The 26,518-nt window shown below is 37.8% G+C and overlaps 1 protein-coding gene across 2 annotated transcripts; it reads right to left on the reverse strand.

Moving 5' to 3' along the window:
* Positions 1-976: 976 nt before the first annotated feature.
* LOC102233151 (fibroblast growth factor 13-like) lies at positions 977-26,145 on the reverse strand. Of its 2 annotated transcripts, none has more exons than XM_023342916.1 (5): positions 25,976-26,145; positions 14,881-14,991; positions 8,820-8,923; positions 7,453-7,651; positions 977-2,977 (listed from the first exon to the last, which is right to left on the reverse strand). In XM_023342916.1, exons 1-5 carry the CDS (start codon positions 26,016-26,018, stop codon positions 2,838-2,840), a joined length of 597 nt encoding a protein of 198 aa, XP_023198684.1. In that variant the 5' UTR covers positions 26,019-26,145; the 3' UTR covers positions 977-2,837. The 2 variants fall into 2 exon arrangements, with proteins under 2 accessions (XP_023198684.1, XP_005806063.1); XM_005806006.2 differs by lacking the exon at positions 25,976-26,145 and adding an exon at positions 15,384-16,276.
* Between the last annotated feature and the right edge of the window lie 373 nt (positions 26,146-26,518).

Consider the following 26,518-nt stretch of genomic DNA (forward strand, 5'->3'; position numbering starts at 1 on the left):
CTTCATTGCCTTTTTTATTGCTATTTTGTTTTTCTGCAAGACTTATGTAGAAAACTCTGCATAAGTCTTGTAAAGAAGAGACCCAGCCTTAGCTTTAACTGTGGACCTGAAAGCACCATCTAGTGGCAAAATCAAAATAATGCAAGGGCTGGAACCTAATTGGAAAATATTGTACAGAATGAATCTAATACAAACAATATCTGAGTGCTTTTACTTTCTTTTAAAAATAGCTCACAATTAATTATTCTCTTTTTTTCTGTAGAACAAGTAGATCGTATGTAGAACACTGGTGTTTTTAACAAGTTCTAGTTTATTATAAGTCCTAACCTTTGTGGTTTATTTGCCTTTCTGAAATGTTATAAGTTATAACCAATTTCTCAATATCTGAAGGATACAGTTTGTGTCCGGTGGCTGAAACTTGGACACAGTTTGGTTTTTAGGACAGTTACCCCAAACAAACATTAAAACAGATTTTTTAAATCCTTCCTGAATGTCTGCCAAAAGCCCAGGCCTCTACCCAGTAGAAAATTTATGGATTATGATTTAAAGAAGTAGCAATGAAAACAGACCAACATACTTAAATTAAATATTTTCACTTCTGATTAGAAATATCCAACCAGATTTATGAAAGGACCTCAATGATTGTTACAAAAAGTGTGGCTTCACTACACATTTGGTAAGGGACATTTAACTAAATATTTTTGGGATGTTTATTTAAATTAACATCTTTATAAATATGAACATGAGTGGTTCTTATGGACCTGCTCCTTATTTTTCAAAACCCCTTTTAGCTGTATAGCTGTATTATTATTATGAGTACAGCTTGGTAAAACTATTTACATAAATCATAATGTTGAACACAAATGAGGTGCATGTCCCTTTAAATATAAGTAAGAATGTAATATTATAATCACTAACAATATTTAAGTTACATAGATGTGCATGAAAAATAGACAAAACCATTCACTTTGCTTCTTTACAAAGTTTATTTAGTGCATTTCTAGTTTGTGCACAGCAGGAACCAAAATATGAAGATAATCTGTGCTCCCATTGGTTTACCAAAGTTCTGGTTCAACACTATTGGTCCACACATGTTCTGGTGCAATACTATTGGTCCAGAAGTGTTCTAACACCCTCACATTGGTTCACTAGTGTTCTGGTATCACACTATTGGCTCACTAGTGTTTTCTTGTGGTCGTTAACATGTAAGACCCAGAGGGGAAAAAAGGCCTGGGGGACCTTCAGCATGCTGCTACTGAGCAGAGGTCCACGAGCTTCCATGCAACAACAAACAAACAAACAAACAAACAGCAAGGGACGACAGCTACCAACGGAAAGATAAACAACAGCGTCGCCCGTAAGAAGTGAGCATGGAAGCATATACAGTAAACCTTAAATGTGACCTGCTGAAGCCCTCAGGAGGTTCGTCTGATATACAACAGATCTTAAAAAGGTAAAAGACACATGCGCGCGCGCTCACACACATCTACTGCAAACACAGCTTTCTCTCGCGCACGCGCACACGCACGCATACACAGAGGCGCACATGCATGCAAACAAATAAATCCTTATAATTTTACAAGGAATACGTCCTTCATTTTTGAAAATATGACTTAACCCCAGGAGCTGTGTGTAAACATAGCATACAGTAGCATACAGGTGCATTTCAATAATTCATCCATCCAAGTAATTCAAGTCATAAAGTGAAACTTATATAGATTCATTGCACATATGGTGAAATATTTCTTACAACTTAAGAAATTCCAAAATTCAGCTATTCTCACAAGATATTGCATGAGACTGATTGGTTATCCTAATTGCACAATCAGGATTTCTCATCTACACTTTTTTCTTCCACTCAACCTTCTAACTGCTTGGATACAGCATTTTGAACAGCAAAGTTCTTTATCAATAACAATTTATAGGTTTTTGTTATGGAAGAGTTCAAAGACAGACCAAAAAAAAAAAGTTTTTATGCCATGTATATGGCTTACACAATGATGGAGAAGACAATTGACTTCACAGTTATCCAGTACACAGTGACTGATGCCTTCCACAAGGAAGGAAAGAAATAAAAAGTCATTGTTAAAGAAGCTGTTTGCTTTATTCAAGCATCCTGGAAATCTGAGTGGAAGGAAAAAACAAGGGCTACTTGTTAAAATACTTTTAATTAGTTTTATGTAATATCCTAGTTTACTGAGAAATTGAATTTTGAGATTTTTATGTAAGCTGTAAGTCATAGTCATCTACATTGACTAAATTAAATCCTAAAAATATATAATTTTGTGTTATGAATCAGTTTAATGTACAAGTTTCACTTTTTGGATTGCATTACTGGAAAAAAAAACCTTTAAACTTGTAATTTATCAATATGCACATGTAAATAAAGACTGCCTTCCTCACTTTGTAACTCCATGTAACTCTCTGGCCCCTTTTTATACCAGGTTAGGTAATACTTTAACTCTTTGGTTCTCTGTAACAGTCTGTTGAACGTACTTTGTGACTGACTGAACTCGTCTGTCCCTTCCTTGTCTCTCTCCCTCCTCTGTAGTATCTTTTTAATGTTGGAGAGAAGCGGTCCACAAGTCGCGTTCCCGTCGCCGGGGGCAGCAGAGCCAAAAAGGGTTGATTGTCCTTGATTTATGTACATCACAGTCAGTCACAGTGGGCTCTGAGAAGACGAAGAACTCTTTCTTCTCGGTTTTTGACCTCATCTTCTCTTCCTTCTCAGAAGTAATGGGAATGTTGGCCTGAGATTTGTGTGTTTGTGGGGTGAGTGTTTGTTCCTATTGGGATGAGTGCTTGTGTTTGAACGCGTCAGTGAGGAAGTGGAGAGGCTAGGACAGGTCGTCGTTGCTGGGTGTCTTCCTTCCGCCATTGAGCAGGGCTGAAGCGCTGCGGCTCTTGGTCGGCGTGCCGCTGCCGGAACGTGACAGTTCTGTCAGGTCATGGAGGGAGGGCTCCCTGTACATGGCCACTACACAAACAGACACACATGAATTATTAATATAGTTAGAGAACCACTCAGGTTCGATATGGTAAATGCATTTACATAACCTTCTTCTGGTCTTATCGACCACTCAGAGCACTTTACACCTCGAGTCGAATATACACGTGTGAGGCCTTGTTCAGTTGGCGCATTTAATGTGCTTCAGCTCCTCCTTAGTGATCGTTTTGAGCTGTTCAATATGTGTGAGTGCAGTAAATTAGGATTTCCTGTCATTAATTGGGAATAATAAAGGAAATTAACCAAGGAACATTAATTTAATTAAAGAATCAATTAGTTAACAGTCACTCAGTAACAAACAAGCAGATTAGAAACAGCCCCAGCATTTGTTTTGAGTCAGGGTTGTGTCCATTTAATGGATGCAAATCCAATAGCCACTTCGTTCTCAGCTTTGTTTTGCTCTCTGCTGATTCCCAAGGGAAATTTACCACTCTTACGCTAACCTGGTGCATCTGGCAAGTCAAGGAGCTTTTTAGAGGTACTTGACTTACTTTTAGAGCTTTGCCATTAGAAGCTGCTGCCTGCTGCGTACAGATGCAGGCATCCAAACAAATCAGGAGCGTTTGCGAGCCAGACAAGCAAGCAAATGCTAAACACAGAGGTCCTTAGCTCAGTGAGGGTCCATTACTGGCAGAAGTGTTAGTCATTAAATAGTTATTGGATTTGTTGATCGCACAGTAATATTGGTTAGAACCTTAGGCCAATACTATGTACTCCCACTGTTTTATTTTGCATTACATAAATCACATATATGACCGGAATATACATTTACATAGTATACTTTATGAATGCCATGAATTATTTTTTTTAAAGGTCCTTTTGTGAAATTTTAAAGCATTTTTTAAAATATGGTAGCCTGCACATGAACTGGATGAACCTAAATGATATGATTGCTGAATGTGCTTCTATATATGAATTGACTCTCTTCATCTTCTAAAGTGCCTGGAGATGACATTTGTTGTGAATTGGTGCTGTATGAATAGAACTGAATGGTGCTGAATGATTTCTTAGTGAAGAAAGAGCACTTGCAGACTTTGATGAGCATTTTCAGCCGGCTGATTGACAGGAAACATGGGCCCAAACAGAGAAGCTGTCAGGCGGAGACAATGGAAAAAGGATTATAAAACTCCTTAGAGCAAGTAATTCGAGCGTAGAGAAGGAGCTCCATTTTTACTGCCTCTAAAATCTGGAGCAACAAACAAAACATGTGTCTACATCATATGTGCCTATAGTCATTGTTCTTCACAATGTCCACACAAAAGACAACTGCTACTATATGAGTTTTGACCTGGTCAGAGATCTTTATGATGAAATATCATGCAAGAAATTTTCTGTTACTTTAGGAAAAAAGAAAAGCATTAAGAAGAAAGAACGAAACAAGGAAAGCAATGTGAGATGACACTCTGTTTATTCAACTACATGAAGGATATTGAACTAAAAATGATCAAATGCAGACTGGAGCTTTTAAAAACAGTTAAATAGCAATTTAATTTAACATGGTATTGGAGACTACAAACAAAATGCCTTATTTATTGCTACTACCGGGCCAGGTGCATGTTTTATTTTTGGTTGCCATACAAATGCAGGTGAAAGCAAATGAAAGAAAAGCTCCTTAAAATAAGACAGGAAGCAAACAATCCTTAAGAATACACAACAAAAATAAAGTAAAAATGCAACTGATATACTTAAAACAAAATATCTGAACAAACTGTATCCCATTAAAAGCTAATCAGAAGAAAACAAGGATACAGAGAATCAGTCCTGAACCAAGAATAAAAAGTGATCTGCACTGTGGAAAAAGATAAAAACCTAAGCTTTTCTTTAACGCAGATCCAATTAAATATCGAAGAGTGTCTTCCTCAACAAACTCAAAGATTTTCCACTGTCACTGATGAGGGTGTTGAATGCCAGATAAAAGAGAGTAGATAATAAACACCTCTGCAATTAATGCAAAAATGGATGCAGTTTTTTCAATAATCTCTTTTATTGAGCACTTATTTTTTACAGATTATTGATAACAAATTTTCTGTTCCAACTTGTATGATCTTGCATACATCAGGCCTACGTTTAAGAGGCAGAGATATCCAATTATGTATGAGAGGATAAAATGCTGATTGAAATGCAAATCTGTATTAAAAGAATTAAAAACAAAATAAGATTCAATACTTTGTATTGCCTTGTTGCTGAAAATGTGCTATATAACTAAAATTACGTTTTACTTTTTTTTTTTTTTACCATAGAATGTTTTGTTTATTTTCTATTTTGAACATGTAAATAAATAAACAAATTAATAAGTAAATACAATTCACTTTTATCAATCTTTCCCAACAAATATTTAGGTGTTAATTATTTTTAGGTTCTTTATTAAATAAAAATGTGTTAAGAACTATAGTTAATCAGCATTTTCTAAATTTACATAAATGCATTTCAAATCTGTAGACATTGTAGTATATTTGTTCATGAACATTCAAAATATTAAATGCAGGCCATCTAACGGGCCATGCAAAGGTTAATTACTGTTCTTTGTGTGTCTTCTAAAATATGATGCTTTTCCTTGTTACACTTGAGTAAGCTGCACATTAAATTAAAGCAGAGGAAACATCAAGTGTGTTTCCCTTAATCAGACTTTGGACTATCTTAAAAGGAACAGCAGCAGATTAATGTGAAAAATCACTCTATTATTTTAATTCTCTGCACAAAGCATACAGTGTGCTATACAATACAGCTGAAACATTAAAGTGAAGAAAGCTTCAAAATAATGCAGGTTCAGAGGAATTTTACTTTAGGGAGAAAAGACTTAATTAAAACTTTGTTTTCAGATGTTAGAAGCTCATTTTATAATTTAGAAGTTTATAACACACCATTCTTTTGGGGTGTTGAGTAGCTTTGGGTATTTTGTAAAAGTTCTGCAAAGTCACAAAGGCCACAGCAAAGGGAGTTATTTTTCTTCCACTCAAGCCTCTGATTCAAAGCTGTGTGAATTGTGCCTTAACAGCACACCAGATTTTTCTTGTCTCTCTTTTAAGCATCAGCATGTGGCTGTCTTGGCACTTCTTAAGCAAGGACTGAACAGCTGCCTATTTTTACATTATATTCTTAACAAATAGCTGGCCGGTCAGTGTAGATTTGTAAGATTGGGGGCCTAAAAATGACCAAAAGGACAACATAACACAGAATTTAAAACAAGTTGCAATAATAGATGCCCCACTGTGCAAGGTATGTATAATAATAAACTTTTTAACTTTTAAATATAGTATAAAATAGTGCCAATAGTGAGAAACTTACCAAACACTCAGTATGGAGGAACGTTTTCTCCAGTGTAAAATGATGAAATACAATCTAAATGTTTTAAAAACAAGGACTGACCTGTATTTCAGGGTCAGGATGCTATATGTTGTTTTTATCAAGACATCACAATCTAATGGTCTTTTTTTTTACAAATGTAATGCACTGTGTTTTGATGCTCTGAGTTTCCCAAAGTAGTCTGATGAAGCAAAATTTAAAAAATTCCCATTACTTCATAAAATGGGCCATGGCATGATTTTTAGTTTCAAGCATCAGGCACACCAATGTGAGTGAACTTCTATTAGTGCAGACAGTGTCTGTAAGGTATCACTCTGTAATATTACTATTGGATATTTGCTGCAATATTAATAGTAGCAGTTGTGTAGATGCTGTAGAAGTGGGAAATGTGTGATGCAGATGGTATGTGAAAGCAACAGTGCTCATACTGCTAAACCTTCTAACATGGCCAAAGAATCTGTTGCACCCTGTAATAAACTTAGTTTGTAATAAACATTTGTCTGTTTCATTGTTACATAAGTAGGAAGACAATGCTGGAGCATAATTTACCTTTTTCTTTCCAGAATTAAAACTCATGCAGATATCAAATTGCTGAGAAACCACACTCTTTTTGTAACCACTTGGCAGAATATTTGCACAATATTAAAAACCTAATTGGTCGAGCTCCCTATAATTGGTTGTCTTTTGTCACAGACCCAAAATTTATGAAAGACATCATATCTACATATTTTCAACAGTGTTAAGGATGGAGCCATTCTAGAAATATAATCCTTCCAAAACCAGTTTTGATTTGCCTTTGGCATCACTGCCCTGATGGAAATTTTCAACTTCACCTCCAGTTATCAGCTCTACATTCTTTGATACATGAGCACAATTTAGTGATTCAACATTTCAAAATACAGTTCAAATATGGCTTTGGAACAGATAAAGTGGGACAACATTGAGCTTCTGATATGTGGGATAAAACTTATACACCTAATCATTGGTTTAGAAATCACAGAGGATGCTGTGTCCTCTTATGTCTATAATTAGTTTATGTGAGCTGCTCACTGACAATGTAGACTTGTTATAGATGATTCTAAAATCAAATAATAAACTTTCAAATAAGCAGAACAGCTTTTAAAGAGTTGGTTCAGTCCTACCTTTAAGTGGTTTCGGTATGAAGTGTGCGGCAGCCTTGTTCTTCTTCACGTGGTTTCCCTTCATGATTGCTCCCTCCTTGTTGAGTCCCAGGTACCATGCCCGGCCTGACTGCTGCTGTCTGTACATCATGGACGAGTATGTGACGTAGTAGTTCTCAAACACAGACTCCTTGAACTTACACTCTGGGGTGAAGTGTTCCTGAGAGGAGAACGGGAGGTATATTAGAAGAAATTGCCCAGAAAAGATGCAAACAGGCGGGAGCATTAGCTGCAGGAAGAAAGTGAAGATATGCATGCATGCGTTTTGTAACGGCATCTCTGTTTCAAAACTTTCTAATCAGCCCCTCCTTTCATCCAACAGGCGCTCCGCTCTTAGAATCATTATCTTGGCCGGGCCGTGGTCTCAAAGAAATGAGCTGCACCAACTTAGGACAGCTGACATTTGCATTTCCTTATTCCTGTGTCTCCATAGCAACCAGCTACTCCCTTGAATACCAACCAGCCCACTGGGAAAGATGGTGGCCAGGTTGCTGAGGGAAACAGGAAGATATAGAAAGGATGCTGTTTCTCACTGACATGTGTTAATACAGCAAGAATGTTGATTAGGCCTGTGCTGCACGACGTCTGGCCAGACCTGGTGTGAAAAGCAGAGGGTCGTGCTGTGTTTTTTTTTTTTTTAATATCAAGTCAGGAGATGGAACAAGTGATATCAGTGTTATGACAGAGGTTAGAAAAACAGCAGAAAGCATCTCAAATATGATGGACCAGATATTGTGGTGGTATACGTGATTGCAAAGGCGGAGGTGGGCATCGTTTTTTTTTATTTCCTCTTTGTTAGTTTTCATCACTTGGTCTTGTAGCTTTGCTTGTACAGATTGCCAGAAGTGTGTGTGTGTGTGTGTGTGTGAGAGAGTGTTTGTGTGTGTTATTTTTGTTGGTTCTTGTTGTTATTGCTTCCACACCACCCACCACCAGTGCTGAAGAGCTAAAACGAGGTGCTCGAAGCGCAGCCCTGCAGCCAACTCCAACCTTTTGGCCTGTCTGATTAAATAAATGCAGCAGCGCCGGGTTTTTGTGTGTGCGTGCATGTCAATTTAGAAACGACATGAGGACAAATTTCAGGAGAAATCTTTTTCATCAAGAATGACCAAAGGCAACAACAAAAACAAGAGGGTGAGCAGAAGAAATCAGCCCTTAGACGAATATCAAGAGATGGATAAGTGAGGCTCAGATGGCGTGTCGTTAAAGGTGTTGATGTGACGAGAGCGCAATAATGAGTGTTCTCTCGGTGGAACCTTTTGCTTCATTAGTCAACATGACAGAAATTTATCACATTAGTCATGATGGTGGCGTTTTTAGTGACCTACCGAGGTGTAAACGAAGCCTTCGTTGTTCATTGCCAGGTAGAGTTTAGTCTGGACGCCCTGGATAGCCACGACACGGAGCCCCACAGGGATCAGGTTGAACAGGGCTGCACACAAACAAACAACACGTTCACAGAGAGAAAACAAATGGATGTTCAGAGGGAGGAAAACAGAATGATCCTCATCAATATCACTGACATAATGACAGTTCCATTTTGCCACAGAAAAGCAATTTTAAAAGTTCAGTCAGGCACAAACAACGGCATAAACAATTTAGCTTCCTGCACAATATACTGTCTGCAAGGAAAAAGGTAGGAAATGTCAATAAAATTAGCAAAACATCGTACTAAACAAGAGAGAAAAAGTATTCATGTTAAGCATTGGGTACAAGGTCTTGTAAAAATACTCTTAGACCGTGAACTCTTAGATATTGTCACATTACATCCCCTCCAAAAATGGAGAAGAAGTTCAGAGCTACATCAGGTTGAGAAACTGTATGTGGTACAACTGGAAAATGTGTCTAAAGATGCTCTTGATGCAATCTGACTGAGCTTGAGCTATTTGGTGAAGCTTGGACAAAAATGTCAGTGAAAAAGCCAGTTAAGACTCACCCACAGGACTTTGCAGCTGTGAAAGCAACAGAATTTTTCTGATTTTAATTGATAAATAAAAAAATTAAAAAACATGTTATTTTTCTTCTTCATATGCGCTGCTTTGAAATATCCGGTCAAAGGTAGCACATTTGAACTCAAGAAAAGTCACCAGTTTAAAAGCCGAGACATCAACAGACATAAAACGTTGGTTGGAAAGTAATTTTAATAATCTAACGTTTATCCGTCAGCTGCACCAAACCCAAAGTCGTTGCTTTTTCTCGAACGCTACAGCACAATGTTATTTAAAAGCCGTTTTAGACCTGCTGTAAGTGACTGCAAAGCAATTCACTAAAAAAGTCTCCGGCTTTATTTTAATGTGGGTGCTTATTCCCATCTGTTTAAATTTTCCAAAATATAAGCAATAATAATTCTTTACAAAATCAGTACAAATTTGGGGGTGAGTGGGTGCAGTGTAATTCCATGGGGAAATCATCCATGTCACTGAACACCATTCAGCCATAATGTTACAAACTCCCACCTGTTATTGAGTATGTCCCTATATTTATGAGCATTCGAGATGTCTCTGTTCTGCTTGGTACCAGAAATGAGGCAATACTAACCAAAAGCTTTGTGGATTGAAGGTGGGGGGTCATTGTGTGGGTATTTAAGGAATTTTTGGGGGAACAACAAAACACCACAAGTTCTTTATGTGCTTTGAGCCACTTCTAAGGAGATTATTTAGCACCACTTCTATCTTTCAGAGTAAGGGGCTGCTTCTGCAAGGGAGTGCTGCTGGTGTGTGGGAGGTGTGATAGGTCTGTAGAAATGTTTAGGTTTAGCGTCAAAACAAAATGCAAGAGAGAGCTGGGATGCAGCCAATACTCAGCAAATGAAATCTCAGGGCACAATTGAAGATATATCATAACAATAAAAGTGCCAAATGTCTTCAGTTTTTTTGGTTTGGGTTCAGCTCAGTCACAAATCAGAGTATAGCAGTCAGACTAAATCTCAAACACATGCAGTTCATTCAACTCAGGTCATTTTAAAATCAATGTAGTCAGTTCAGCTGAATGCATTCAGGTTCAGTGATTTAATAGTATAATAGTAGAGATTAGTGAATGGTTATAGTTGAAAAATGTTAATAAAGTCATGCTGGCTGCAATTCACTGTATTGATACTAAATATCACTATGAGGGATAATAGTAATAGCAATAGAAGTAATTAAAGTTAGTTGTTGAAAAATACAAAGCCTGCATCCATTGTGTACTCAGTTCTCCATAAGATAAGATAACGATACTTTGTGTAGCTTGTTATCTTGTTTGGGAAATCTGAAACCTTACAGCTGCAAACCATTTTGTCTTATTTGATGTTGCGATATGTCTTCAGCACAAGGAGATAGCGTATGACTGAAAAAACTAATATTTCAGATGGAGTGAAGTAAGATTGAAAATGTGAGCAGAAAATGGCATGCCAGAAGTTTACATACCGTCTTCATTTGGGCTGTTAATCATACATTTTAAATGCTCTTTCTTCAGAGAACTGATGACACTTTAAAAACAACAATTAGGTGCATAAGACTGAATCTAACACAAGTTTTCATTTCAGTGGCACCTGAACAAAATGACACACATGGATAAAATCAAATTGATATATACATCCCTGCTAATATTTGTTTCAGTACCTTTCAACAAGGTGCACCTCCAACATATTGTTAATCTCCATCATGTTTGCCGTAAACAAAGACCTGAATATTTGACTAATCTTCTTGTCAGAAATGGTAAAACTCATTTTAAACTGGTTATTTTCCCTGCATCAACATGGCTTTTAAAAGTAGCCCATTCTCTTTAACAGGATTTGAGGAGGCCATTCAGGAGAAAATTGTTGATTATGTTTAAGGAAAACTCAGGAACAACAGAGTCTCAAACCCATTATAAAACTGGAAGATACTGGAAGACCAGCATCCATGGTGAAGTTAACCTTGTATCAGCCTACACTGATGGGATGCTGACCAAGAAAGAAGAACTGCTCAAAAAAGCACAAACTAAATTTGTAGCTGCCCACAAGGACAATCCAAATTTATTCTGGTGAAAGGGATTTATCCACAAGAACAGGAAAAACTGAGGGATCAATGCAAGTAGGTGAAGTAACAAAGAAGGATGACCTCCAAAGTATACATTTTTACATAAGATGAAAAGTAAACAATTTAAACTATGAACCCAACAAACATACAGCAAACTGGGTTGCTTTGTCCAGTTTTGTAATGGATAAAGCAATATAACATGAAGCTTCAGGAACGACGTATCAGAAAAGTGGGGATTCTTCTATTCAGTATGGCCTACGGCAGGAAACCTGCTGTATTGACTGACCCATTTCTGATTAGAAAAGTAATAAAAACATCTAGCCAGAATCGTCAGGAGCTTGTTAATGGTTACAGAACTCTGTGGATTTTTTGCAACTTGATGAGGCTGTCATGACATGCTAGACTTCATTTTAGTCCTAAGTTTTTTAGGATCTTGATTTTAGTTAAGCTATTGTTTCCATGTTCTTTTGTTTATTTACTTAGAGATAAACATCCTCCTGCCTTCGAGCTGCATCTGCTCAGTTAATCAGTCTCACCTGTTCCTTGTTTCAGTAATCATCCTCCCAGCTTTTATAAGCCTCTGATCTCCATCAGATCCTGCCGTTTCTCACTTTTTTGCACCAGCTATGTTTCCTGTTCCCACCGAACATCAGTTGCTTTAACTTTAGTTTTCTTTGCTTTGGTGAACACAGTTTGGTTTAATCAGTCTGCCTGCCTGCTTCCCTGCATTTGAGTCCTCAGCACAACACAACATGGCAAAAGGACAGATCATAATATTTGAGTCTGTATGAATAGTTCAGACTTGGTGCGGAATAGAAAGATTGCCTCATTCTTTGGTATTTTCTTCCTATTCATTGACGCTCTCTGCTGTATAATCACCTCACCCTGGTCAAATGTTATATTGAAAGTCTCCAAATAATTTGACATTCATATCCCAGACAAGTGCAGCTAAACTTCTAACGGGCACTATAAATACCGCCGGCGGTCGTTGTTTTCCATTTCCATTCATATGGAAAAGTCACTACAGTAGACTGAGAAGCCGTGGAAGGGATGTGATTATTTGTCCCTGTTTTGTGTGTCGAGCCTTTATTTAATTACAGTCAATCAGCCAACCATGTTCTTTTTAATGACTGTGGTTGTTTGGAGACTTGGATTACAGGGATTATCTTTCCAAACCCCCGACACGGGTGACCAAGTTCATGTAGGTGTTTACATGATGTATGCTGCATGTAATCATTTAATTAAAGAAAACACTTTTATGTGTTTTGCTTTGCACTCAGTAGCTGGTAGCTGGAGAAGCAGAAGAATACTGCAAGATGATGCCAAAATCAACTATGCACAAGAAGACTGTTATCTTAAAAACACCAACAAAATTCAAATTATTTGTGTAAATCTAAGTTGTTTTTTTTTTTTGTTTGTTTTTTACGGAAGGGGGAAGTACAACAAAAGAGATGAAGGAGATCTTTTATCCTCATATCCGTCATTATTTCTGAAATTGGAAAACCGCACAATGTTTTCTGTTGATGTTTAATCAATTCATTTAACCAGCCGACACGGATAGATTCTACAGACAGCGCTGTCACCTGACATTTGGAGGAAAAAACGTGCTCCATCTTACTAATTAAATGAGCACTTGACATGTTGTTGAGTGACTGCCTGAATTAAATGTTCAGGATCAAACACCTTTCCACACATTGACGTTTATCTTTAAATTGGATTTAACCAGAGGTAGAGACTAACCCCAAAGTGCTTATTAAGAGGCTAAAGTTAATCAGTCATTGCCAGATACCAAACCTTTGCCATGATGAAATACTCTTCAATTTTGTGAAGTTAAACCCACCTTATGAGTAGGGAGAGTACAAAGTAGAGGAAATGTGTTTTAACAACTCTTGATTCTCAAAGCAAAAATAAACTACAGTATTAGTGAAAGTGTTTTATTGAAGCAAGAGTTTGAATTTGAACCTACTGTAGCTTATTTGAAAGCTGAGTTTCAATGTTAGGAGTATCTAGCTTTATAAGATTCAAATGTCAGAGTTTCCAGTCATTTAGCTAAACGTTTAGCTCCGCAACCCAGTCTTTGGTGGAAGGGTGGATGAATGGACAGACAAACAGCAGATGAATTGACAAATGAATGCCAAAATTATCTAAAAAGCAGAATTTTATTTCTACTTAAAACTGATTTTTCAGTTTCTTGTTTCGTTGTTTACTGACTGGTAGGAAATGATTTTGTTTGGTTTTGTTAAATGTATCCCTATTGAAAAAGTGGATGAAATGCTTTGCTGCTTTCATTTAGTAAAACCTTACAAACTGAGTCCCCAAAGACTCCAATCTCTGGCCTCTTTTATTTAATATCTATGCTCTCCTCAGCATTATAGAGTATTACAACATATCATATGTAAGATAATGACAACTTTATATTCCTGTGTCAAAATATTACCACAGTTCCTTACGGTTACCAAGTGAGTCCTTGGCATCAATAAGTGAAAAAGCCAGAATTGTCTTCCACTTAATGCAAAAGACTGGCAACAGTTTTGTCCCAAAATGTTAAGGTTGGCAATAAGGACTAAACTGGATTCAACAAGGATAAAAATCACAGAAACAGAGACTAATTAATTCAGACAGAGGTCAGAATGTCCAACTGAGAAATGAGACAACACTTCACAAACTATTTATGTAATGTAAAGAAATATGACTCAATGTGACCGCCTGTGTCCTGTGAACAGTTTTCAGTCATACAGCACATACATACACACTCTCAGTGTGTGTTAAAGAAAACAAAAAGTCAAATAAAGCAACCAAATGTGCCACAGTAACAATAAATATCTACTTTTACATTTTTTTTATTTACTTAGATTGGTTTATAATGCATCGGATGTTTTCAATATTGCAATATGAAGTTCATAGGATTATCTTATATCCCGTCTCCCCCGGCAATTAATTCAGGAAGTAGTTAAAATATTTAGCTCAAAAATGCTTCAACAACCACAATCATTTCTTACTAACTTCAATTACATAAACATATATGTTTGTAATGTTATGTAAGTAGTTATCAGTCACACAGCAAACATTATTTGAATGCTTGAGAAGAAAATACATGCATTTAATGTATTTATATCTAGTAGCTAATGTACTAAAATTGTATACTACTTGGTATATAGTTGTAACCAAATAATACACTTTAATCAGCATACTATTTTTCAAATTTATTTTGGGTACAAACAACAGTGGTTCATTGTATCAACTATAAATTTCACTTTATTTCCTATTTTTGTATGTACAAAATATGTTTTAGACAAGTTCTACAATATTCTTTTCTGCTTCTCTTGCTTGGTGAGAATAAAAAACACTGCTAAACCTTACAGCCAAGGGGAGAAACGGGACCCAGCCTTACCATAGGTGCTGTCCTCATCCTTGGTTCCATCGATGGTGCCGTCCTGCTGCATCTGCAGCTGGAAGCCCTGGCGACTGGAGAGCCTGGTCACTATGCCCTTTAGCTGGGGCTCTGAAAGAGAAAAGAGAAGATGAAACACATTAAAACGCACTTGCTTATGTCAAAGTCAGGACTCTCCAAGAAGCAGGAAGTGTTTGCATCTCCAGTCTTTTGCTTGTATTAAAACCAGATGGATATGAAGTGATGTCACATGACAGAGCAGCAGTTTTCTGCTTTGCATGATGTTTGCAGACACCTGCTGCTACAGGACTCCACAGTGGGCCGAAATAAAAAGCAAATTAAACGCAACCTGTACATTCCAACCTCAACAACCTCACAGCAGCCTAGATGATGGGGACAAATGAAGAAATGATGCGCCTGCCTTGGTGATGAAGAAAAATGGTGTTGGATGGTGATGAAGATTTTGATGGCTGGTTCTTTCGCTCCCCTTCCCTCCCTCAAACCTGGTGGTCGCCTTCTCTTCCTCTTCTTCCTCGATCCAAACAATTTGACTCGAGAGAACACATTCAGCTTGCTCGGCTTCTCGTTGGCGCCCTTGCTGTTGCTCGGACTGCTGCTGCCGCGGCAGGCGTTCGCCTTCTCCCGCTCTCTCGCCTGCCGCTTTTGGCGGATCAGGGAGCTGGCGATCGCCGCTGCCCGGGACATGCTGCTCAACCCGGCGGCGTGAAGCGAGGCTGTGCGTCCCGGCTGGAAGGAGTGTTCGCGAACAAGCCGGTAGGGGTGTGTATGTATGTGTAAAAAGTGAGGGATTCTACGCCACCCACGACTCAGTTCGCATCACACGCCCGGCCGATGGAGGCTCGCAGATTGCCGAGGGGCTTTTTCAGGGGAAAACATCCAGAATCCTCCATCGGCGCGTCCGGGCGCCTCGTGGAAGTAGGTGCAGAAATGCTCCAGCGCCTGAACCTTAACGACGCCGCCTCCCATCCCCCAGGGAGAGGGGCAAAGGGAGGGGGTTGAGTGGCCAAAGCTGTCTCACTAACCCCTCAGGTGATTTTATTTTTTTCCCAAGTGTCCCAAGAGAGTGTGGAAGGAGAGCAGAGGCTGCGTAAAGATCCACTCCGCGTCCAAGTGGCGAATCAACAGCTTCTGAACTGGTGTGATCGGCGCCGGCTGTTGTTGTTGATGATCACTGCAGCTGCTGCCGTCTCTGCTCCTCTTCTTCTGCTCCTGTCCACGGAGACGCTCCACTCCTCGACGCTGTCCGTGACAGAAATGCAGCAGCCGCAATGTTTATCAATGAAACAACTCGGGGCGCGATCGGCGGAAAGGGGATCATGATGCTGCTGCCGTGCCGTTCATAAAACTGCTGCAGCCCAGCCCGCTCAGACGATGGGGAGCGATGAACAGGGGGGCGGGGGGCGGAGGGGGTGTGCATGCATACAGGGAGCAGGGGGTGCAGGTGGGGAGGGGGTTCTGGAAGCTCAGTCAGATATAGGACACCTGTAGCCCTGCACCCCACGTGGCATGATATTTACATGTTCCACTGATGTGTGATACGCAGGACTAGACAGAAGCGGGAAGGGGAGGAGGGAGGTGAGGGGCGGGGGGAGGGGGGGGGGGCACTTGGGAAGGAGGGAGTGGGTGTAATATAGGAGGAGGAGAATATACAAGAAAAAAAGAGGAGGGAGAGGCGAGCCTGAATGAATGAGAGGAGAAATAATATAAGAGGAGGGGTTGAGGGAGAAAATTAGATATTGAGTGTGACTGAGTGAGAAAGAAGTAAAAATGAACCCACAAAAAGGATTAAAAAGAGAAGGATGGATGAAAGGAAAGAAAAAAAGAAGAGATGGACTGGATAAGGAAGAATAATATAAATGTGAAGGCACATTTAAAATAAAGAAAACTGTAAGGAATTATGGAAAACAAATAAACCACTCAGCCAGAGATTGACATCTATTTCCTATAATTGGCTCTGATCAGCGACCATCTGTCCATTCTTAATGGACAAGAGGGGAGGTACACCCTGGACAGCTCCCCAGTGATCAGTGACCATTAGTTCCAATAAAAAAATAAACATTTATCTTGTTAATAAGCACGTAAAAGCTAAAAGCTTCCTGGGTCAATTTATTCTGCCCAGGAGCATCTACTAACTATAGGATATGTAGTTATTTCTTTTGATGCAGAGGAGCAGCAGCTCAGTTGATGGAGGCCTCCACCCTATAGCTATGGTGGAGGCCAGCCATACTGCAGAGAAAGATCATTTCATTCCATTGGAGGATCTGATTATTTCAGTCAGGCTCTACATGCCAGGATCTTATGTAACGATTTGAACATTATTACAAGTGAATCAAGAACTTTTCTTCTTGGCCAACTTCATCTGGTGCAAAATATTTCAATAGAACAAAAACTTAAAAGGGTGAACATTTCTGCAGTTTCAGAACCTAAATAAATAAATTCTATGTCTGATATGTATTTATTTACATTACCATAGAAGCTTAGTTTATTTGGACAAATATGTCTACTTGATAATGTGCTTAACTGAGACAAATGTATGTATAAATACATGTTTTCACTTGATCCTCGTCACTAAATAAACCCTGCAGGCATAGTTAGTGAAGACGAACAGGATGGCCAGATTTCATTACTGAGGTTCTTCAGGAATCCAGTCCAGGTTTTTATAAAAACTTAACCCTCAGATAGAAAAATGGGAAAATGATCATAAGCAGATTTATGCTAACTCAAACACTGAAAATCATCCTCAGCTCTCTCCAAATTTGAACTATGAATTGGAGTTTTCTGAATTAAAGCTTTGACTCAAACACATAAAGTTGAACCTAATGCCAGCTGACCAACTGCGTTACTTCTTCTGATGTCAATGACCAAATTACACAAAAGTCTGAATAGTTTTTTCATTCTCATTCTTTAAAAATCTTCTGAATTCAATGAAATCCTGCATTGAAAATCCACACTTCATTACCCAGTCTGTTCTTGATGGCAGTGTGCATTTGTTAGTTTAAAAAAAAGCAGACCACTGGATAATATCATTAAAAGAAAGAGGAGGGGCCTCTGACTGCCCTGTGGTGCAGAGGTTCACCACGGCTGAAAGGCAGCAGCTTGAGGAGGAGGTTAATAACAGAGTGAACAGTTCAGATTAGACGAGGTGTGTCATTTTTCTAGACATTTCCTTTGCATTAGCACTTGAATGGAGACAAGCACAGAGCAGCAATGAGCCACTTCACGCATGCCTGCTGCCTACAGGCGGCCCCCACAGGAAAACAAATGCACAGCTGTTCTAACTGGATACAGCTAGGATGGAGCAGAGCAAGAAACCCAAAAGATGAAGAGGAGGTGGTCAGAAAGGGGGCGGACAGTCTGATGCCCGCTAACCCTAGTCAAGGGTTAGGGGGGCAAAATAGAAACCAGTGCATGTTGTTCTTTTAAGAAGCAGATGCCAGAAATTATTAAGCACAGATTGTGAGACATGTCTTATTACCTTCTGTGAGAAAGAATTTCAAGTTGAGAAAAGGGACAGGCAATAGAGTGTTAAGTAAAAGTTATAAGTCTTTTAAATCAGAAAGTAAAAAAGAAATTTTCAGTTTAGTTTCACATTCAAATTTGGAAGCAACTAATGTTTCCTAACCAATCTAAACACAGGGTACATCTGGTTTGGGGTTTTTGGTCATTGTCAAAGCTAATGTAAAAGTTGGTAGACATTTGAAAGTCTCTGAAACTAGACGTATTTTTTTTATTGCCATTTTCTTTATGATGATAGGATACATGCGGTCAGTTAACAAGACCACACATCACAAATGGTTCTTAAAGCAGTCTCTCTCCAACCACTGAGCACAGTATATTAAGAACTAAAACATCTAATGTGGTTATAGAAAGGAGGAAACATGCTTATGTCATCTGCTACATAATGCTAATTCATTCCAGGGTTTATATTTCAGTGGTCACATTACTGTTTTTGTATCATGTCTGACCTTACATCTACAGAAGTAAACATTCATACTTCTCTTCTTCAATTTATCACTTTGCTAAAGCCACAAACATCAATGTAATTTCTGGTGGATACACATAATGGAGCAACAAAAAGAAGCACATCATTGTGAAGTGAACAAAAATTATGTTAGATCATATTAACATCATGAAGACAAAGTAACACATCAGACAGGTTAGCAATAACATTGTGAAGAAGTTTATCCAAAGCCTTGAACATTTCATAGACTGTTTTCTATCTATCAACAAAAATGGAAACAGCTGCACAAAATATGGAAAGCGTACGGGACAACTGCAGTCCTACCATGAAATAGATATTCACTTGAACTGACAGTCCTGGCAAAAAGATCAGTTCTTAGGAGCTCATTGAAACTTTGAAGGAGCTGCTGAATTCCCTTTCTCAAATGGGGATAATCAATTAATGGTCATGCACTCTACAAATTCGCCCTTTAAGATATGATATGGCAATTTGTATTAGTTAAAAGAAAGTCATAGGTTCACTTTGCCATAAACCATGTCGGGATCACAGCAAACAGGTGGGAAAGGACAATGAGCCAAAGCAATGGAATAACTAAATAAAATCCTATTTATGTGTTAAATTGTGTCAGTTACTATTTGAGAATCTGTGGCTATACTTAGCTAAAAAACAATTACACTCATTATCCAATTTCAAAAGACCCGGTGTAATAATGGTGAAAAATGTTTCTGCAATGTATTCAGGGGGCTGAATACAAATACTTTTTTACAAACAAATAAAATTTTTTGAAAAGTTGATTTGTTTGAAATGTTTAAAGCAGGGGTCTCAAACTCCAGTCCTCCAGGGCCGCTGTCCTACAGTTTTTAGATGTGCCACAGGTACAAAATCAGTTCTCCCAGCCTTGCTAATGACCTAATTATTCTATTCAGGTGTGGTGCAGCAGAGGCACATCTAAAAGTTGCAGGATTGTGGCCTGCTCTTAAGTTGTGTTTTGTGGGAAATTGTGAATGATTTTGTGAAGCTCTGGAAATGTCTTAAATTTAGATTAATGTTAACAAATCAGATATAAGCACTAACACCAACCAGTCAATCAGTTTTGTCTCCAAAAAATGTGAAATGTTGCTGTAAAAGGAAATCAATAAGTTAATCAATAGACAAGCAGCTAAACAGAAGCAAAAAAGAAGTACTGATCACCAAATGATAACATGAGAAAACAAAATCAACCAATTAATTGTACCAACGTATATACACAGCTAGCTTCACTAGCAAGTCACATACTTTCCTGCTTGTTTGGAGTTTCACAGTGCCTCCTACTGATGGTTTTAATAGTTTGACCAATGAGGATGGTTATGGTCCTTACATGGAGCTGACCATGGAGCCCCGAGAACATTTCACACTTTATAAAAATCCAGATTAAAATATTAATGCATCATGACAGTAATTTATCAGTTAATAAACAGCATTCTCTTAAATCATGATGAAATGATTTTGAGATTTCACTTATTTAATGTCTACAAGTCATTAAATAACCGATATTTAATATTTAATCTCTATAAGTCTTCTGCTAGCTTCTCTCTGACCTTAGGCTCTGTAAATTGGTTCGTGCAAAATAAAAGCTTATGTTGAAGAGTTTTAAACCAAAGTTTTAATTGTTGGCTCAACAATTTCAACTTTAATTCAAGCAGAATGCCAAACAAATGAAGATGGTATAAAACAGTAGCGGTTCCTTGGTTGCTGATGGACAATGATCTCCTAATTAAACCGTGAAAAGGCCCTTTTACTACCTTGGGCTCTGCTTTATTTCATATGGTTGGAACTCCATAACTGATTGATTGGTCAAATAATTTATTGAATGATAGACTTAGGATTATAGATCCAAGGTACTTTGGGGTAATAGATGTATAGACGAAAGAAACCACCCAGCAGGTCAACTATGAAAGCAAAGAGATTAGTCCTAGTCCTGCGGCTTTTGAGTGAAATTGTAGCAAAAGTCAACAGATAACAATTCATTTAATCACTAATTTATTTTTTTAATTACTGGACCTGAATTATTTTAATTCTATAATATGTTCTGTAGCAGTGAAAGGTTTCCCCTGTGAGCCTAGAGGAAACACAGATTTATGCTTAAATTCCAAAATTGAAAACAACCATTAAAGCAATATTGAGAACAGCTTCAAAATGCATGTAATTCACAGTTCTCGTGTTTACATGAGTGTTTTTATATGATCCTGTGCAGCAGATCCCATCACAGTCAGAAGGGTGCGCCCTGCGCAATTTTCAGCACCAAGGACAGCTCTTCCATTCTTTTTCTGAGCAAAGACAAGTTTTATCCCTTTTAAACCGCCGATAGATGAATGCTCAACTATGACAGTTAAAATTCAAGTTACGTATTTAAGAACAATTCAATAACAATAAATCACAAACAATAACAAAGCCTCAAACTTAATTGAATTGACTTTATATCTTTACATATTGTCAAGACTTTTGTAGTAAAATAACTAATTCTTGAAATTCAGATTATATCCATGCATCTTTGTGGCTACATTTCTAATTTCTCAGTAAAGGTTTTCCCTTCTGGCCCTACCTGAGGTCGATCGACGGAGAGGGAAAGCCATGCTGCGCCCGTGGAGCTCCTCCGCGGCCGTGTGCTCATGACTTTCGCACTTCCTGTTGTACGGCACTCCACGCACAGAGGCCGAGCTATCGGAGTCCAAACCACAGAAGTCCCCACGGCATTGGATCCATTAAGGCCATGCACGTGGCGTTGAGGGGGGGATCATTAGCAAACATTAGAGGCCATTAAGCTGTTGGAACCGGTCATCAATGATTCATTGCCAGATCCCGCTGATCTGGCACAGTCAGAGAGGGATGGAGCCAGCAGGTCATTCCCAAATCCAAGGATCTATTGACAAGACTCACTGCTTTGTTTCTCAAGGGTTTCTGTGTTGTGTGTAGGAGAAACTATATTTGTAAGGACTCCATCGATCACTTCACCTTTTACTTCTAAAACCATGAGAATAGAAATAACAACCCAACACAACATATTGTTTCAACAGTTCATTTAGTTGTGTACTTGTTTGAATTTTGCATTATTGCATTATTTTGCATTATTTTCTCCCTTTATATGCAAATTATTTTCTATTAGCCGTCTTAATATCACTAAGTTAGGATTCAGCATGAGTGTTTTCTGCCTTTAACTGTTATTCCAGTCAAAACCAGTTCAAGTGATACTAACTTACTCACATATACTAAGAGCTGAAATTGTCTTAGAAAATGAGATAAAAGCACATTATTTTGTCCTGCTGACGACAGCAACTTTCTGTAGCCCCATAAAGGAGTCTAGATCAATACTTTTATTTTTTTATCTGTCTTTGTACCTGACCATGATAGAACATCATGTAGTGTTTGATTAAAACAGAAGAAACTTGAAAAATGGACATAAATGAATAAAATCTTTAATAAATAAATCTCAGCAGAGCAGCAACACCTAAAGTCATATTTTTAAGAAAATGGGGGAAATTGAGCAACGACAGGGCCTGAGCTTCCTGTGGTTAATCATATAGAATGAGCCAAACTCTCTGAGAATCACTTTCCAGGTGCTAAGCTCATCTGTCAAACTGCCAAAATATAACAAAATGAATGAGTGTGACACAATGCTTGAAACAAAATGCCAAAAGTCAAACAATGACTATTAGTGAAAAAGCAGCAACAGTATAATAAACAAAAAAACCTTCAGAGGACTAATTTAAAAAGATAAGATAATGTGGCTGCTTGGAAGGAAAATAGAAAGAAGTAGAGGATGACTCAAGATTTTTCCAGAGTACTATATGTCTAACTGTGGCTCTGATGTTTTTTATCTCAATGCTTACATCACATCATATTACACAACATAAAACTGAAATACACACCACTAACACTGCCTCCTCTGACGCAATACAACAAAACAACTTCAAATGCTTTGAGTTTGTCAAAAAATCTTTAAAATGTTACATTTTTAAAGGTTAAAACACAACAGTGAGCACATTTCTATGCCGATATTCTGGATTGAAGAGTGTCTGGTGCAGCACAGTCTGCAGCACCAACATAAAAGCTGTTGAAGGCAGTGAAGCAGGATGTTGCAGGAGAATGTGGAAACTCAGCAGCTTTTACAGTAAAGCTTATAGACGAGAAAAAAAACATGTTATCTGAGACAACATCTTTGAAATAACTGTAGCTCTCTTCATAAGGAGCAGCAGCTCCAGAGTAGCAGTTGTTGCATAACTAATATTACAGCTCTAAAATATGAACACATAGCTTTGTTTTGGTTGAAGCAGATTGGTCATTTAAGTTCAGATTTCAAATTTTGTTTTCTGTTTTGTGTCTCTACAGATGCGATTTCAACTCTTCTTCAAAAACAGATAATTTCTCCAAAAATAGCTCTTTCCCTTGGCAAACGGTCGCAAACAGTAACAATGCCAGCAAGTACATTTTGGCTATAAACAGTCCAGATCTGGGCAGATGGCCAACAAACACTCACTGTAGCCTCTTCCAGAAAAAGGTCGCTCCAGCTGATGTTCTACATCAGATTTCTCACAATCATGCTGTCAATAGAAACGTTTATACACATGTTCAGCCATTAGATGGCGCCGAATTATTAAGTACAAGTACAAGTGAATTATAAGGCAGAGTTTGTAAAAGTTTATATAATGAAACCCTAAAGCTTTTACAGGAAGAATATGCCAAGCTATTGTTCCTCCAAATGCTTTAGCTCTGATCAGAGATTAACTGGTATATTTACGATTATCTCTTCCTTTCGGAGAGAAATCTTATTATCTGATCAAACAAATAACTCAACTCTACATAGGAACAATATGAGGTATTAGGCATAAACAAATGCGGCAAATGCGGTATGAGGCAAAACAAAATAAATAGCAGTTTTACAGGTTTAGGAGTTATAGCGTTTCCTTTTAAAGGAATTCATATGGCTTTAACTTTTTTCATTTTATATTGCAGACAAACACAAAGTAATGTGTATTGGTGAAGCAGTAAAAAAATCAACCTGTTCCACAAACAGAAATCAGAAAACTGTGTCATGCATTTGTGGTAAACAATCAATACTTTGCAGAACCATCTTCCATTATAAGTACAGCTTCAAGTCTTTGGGGATTCGTCTCTTACAGCTTTGCACAACAAGTAAATTAAATATTTGTTCTTAGAAAATAGCTCAAGCTCAGTAAGATCTGATTTAGAGCATTGTTGAACATTGTTTTTTATTTTTTAGGTTTTTCCATAAATTCTTAGGTGGACTTACATTTTGTAATGTTGTAACTTTCAAAAAGCCACAGTCACACTGGTACTGGGAATTTCCTGCCTGTCCTTTATTAAACACACAATTCATCAACCCGACATAGTCGGGGTGGAGAACTGCTGACAGAGTTTCCACAACCTGTAACTTTACCTCTGACTTAAGGAGATTAATATAAAAGTGAATCTGATGGCCTCAGTCCACTCTTCAATCAGTCCCTACATACTATTGGAGCATATTGCAAATAAGAATTTGTTCTTAATAACTCAGCTGGTTAAAAAAAAAGCCCAGAGGAGGCTGAACATAAATACATGGCAATGTTTTTTGAATTCTTATTTGTGAAAATATTTGAAAACAATGTGTTTCTTCCATTCCACCACACAATTATACACCTCTTTGTGTTGATCTATTGAAGAAAATCCATGTAAAAATATCAGTAATCGTTGTAAAGTGAGAGAAAGTGAAAAAGTTCAAGAAGTATTAATAATATTGTGATGCTTTGTTTCTTTCTTCCTTTTACTAGTATTTAATTGAAGCAGACAAACAACCCTGAGTCCAACCAAAGCTTTTAAAAACAGAAGTAAGGATTACTGAAGTCCTCTTTAAGTGTTAAAAATGTGAAAAAACCCCCCGAGATTTATCAAGTTCTAAATTGTCACTGCTGAAGCTTCCTTAGTTACTATTTCTGCTCTCTGACTTAATTTCCTCTGCATTACGTCTATCTCTCACTCACTGTTCTTCCAGTGAGTCTACTCTAATGTATATATTGATGCAAACTTAATTATGTAAGCTTTTTAAACAATAACAAAAAATTAATTGTGAGCACGTGTGTTTTTATCCAAATCTATTCTCAATGACCACTAGTGACCACTAGGAGGAACTGTTGCTACATTTGCTGTCACTGAGATTGCAAATTATTGGAAAATAATAGGGATAATTTAGCCAGTTTAAGCTAAACAATTGCACCACTACTTAGAGATAAATAGGTTGTTTTCGCATGGATGCTATAAAATAGAAAACACTGGTTAAGATGAATTAGGTCATAATAAGCAAACTGATTAAATTAGACGTTTTAATATGAACAAATGATTTTGTAATCAAACAATCATTTATATACAAACTAATTTACATCTTGAGACGCTAGCTGACGTCATTAGACTTACAGCAAATGTTTGAATGAACATATATATATATTTTTAAAATGTTTCTAAAAAAATAAATTATATACTTATAAGTCAAATTCTCAGATAATAATTCCTTTTTTTATTTATTTATTTTTTTGACAGGCGCACTGAGTTGAGAACTGGTGCTACGAAATTAAACCAGATTAATTTGCATGAATGAAGAAGCTCGAGTTGCTGGAAACTCCCTTCTGTTTCCATGGCGATGATAGCTTCCCAGTTTCCACTGCGGGTGGATCCCGCGTTGATGTTTCTGGTGAATGACTGAAGGTGTGTTCACTATGATAATGAGATACTTTAGAGAGGCAGCACTTCATTTTACAGGAGGTAATCGATAGAGAATATTAATTCCTCAATGATATAGTAAAATTTGAGAATGTGCGTCGTATATTTAATTTAATGTTGTAAAGTAATCCATCATAAGCTTACAGGATACACAGAAACAAAAAAATAAATCATGGTTCAATATTTTTATCATTTAGCAATAAAACTTTCAAGAAGGTTTTTATCAATTTAATCTCAAATACTTGCACCATGTTGTAGATGGTAGAACAAAGAAATAAGCAGAATGCTGAGCTCAGCAGTGTGCAAAAGCATTATCTCATGATCCCTTCTTCTCCAAATCATGCATACTAATAATTTACCACTCACCTTTGTTGGCATTATCCTCCTTAACTTTCGATTTTCCGCTCATGGAGCTCCACTTTTCCTGCTCGTAGAATAAAACTTCGGAGAAAAGGTGCAGCAACGCAGTTTTACTTCTTTATGTTCGCTTTGTATCCCTCGGCTGAAAATACCCAACTCCTCCAGTCCTCCTCCGTCCCTGCTGTCCCCTCTATGGCTCCGTCCCCTCAGACAGACAGACAGACAGACAGACAGACAGACAGACAGACTCATCTCTGGATGTCACCATGTGGCTGCAGACACACCAACATGCGCGAGCTCTAAATCTGCACGCGCACACGCAGGGAGGGACAAAGAAAGATGGCACGAAACTGTTGAGGGATGCAGATGCAGTTAATGGTTTTAATGCTGTTTCCAATATGACAGCTCATTCACTGAGGGGAAAATGGGCAGGTTATTGTGTCACCATTACCGTTACTGTCTTTTCTATCTGTTTATTGCTTAGTGAATGTTCACATAATTTCTTTGTATTACAATTAATATCACGCTAAAACTCAACCAATCCAATTT

Source organism: Xiphophorus maculatus, chromosome 11, assembly GCF_002775205.1.
Source record: "Xiphophorus maculatus strain JP 163 A chromosome 11, X_maculatus-5.0-male, whole genome shotgun sequence".
Classification (NCBI taxonomy): domain Eukaryota; kingdom Metazoa; phylum Chordata; class Actinopteri; order Cyprinodontiformes; family Poeciliidae; genus Xiphophorus; species Xiphophorus maculatus.

Coding starts and splice junctions, on each gene's coding strand:
- LOC102233151 (XM_005806006.2), bottom strand. CDS start 15,585: ATGTCCCGGGCAGCGGCGATCGCCAGCTCCCTGATCCGCCAAAAGCGG. Junction 8,924..14,880: donor GGATGAGGACAGCACCTATG/GTAAGGCTGGGT, acceptor GTTTGTGTGCAG/CCCTGTTCAACCTGATCCCT. Junction 2,978..7,452: donor CATACCGAAACCACTTAAAG/GTAGGACTGAAC, acceptor CTGTTTGTGTAG/TGGCCATGTACAGGGAGCCC.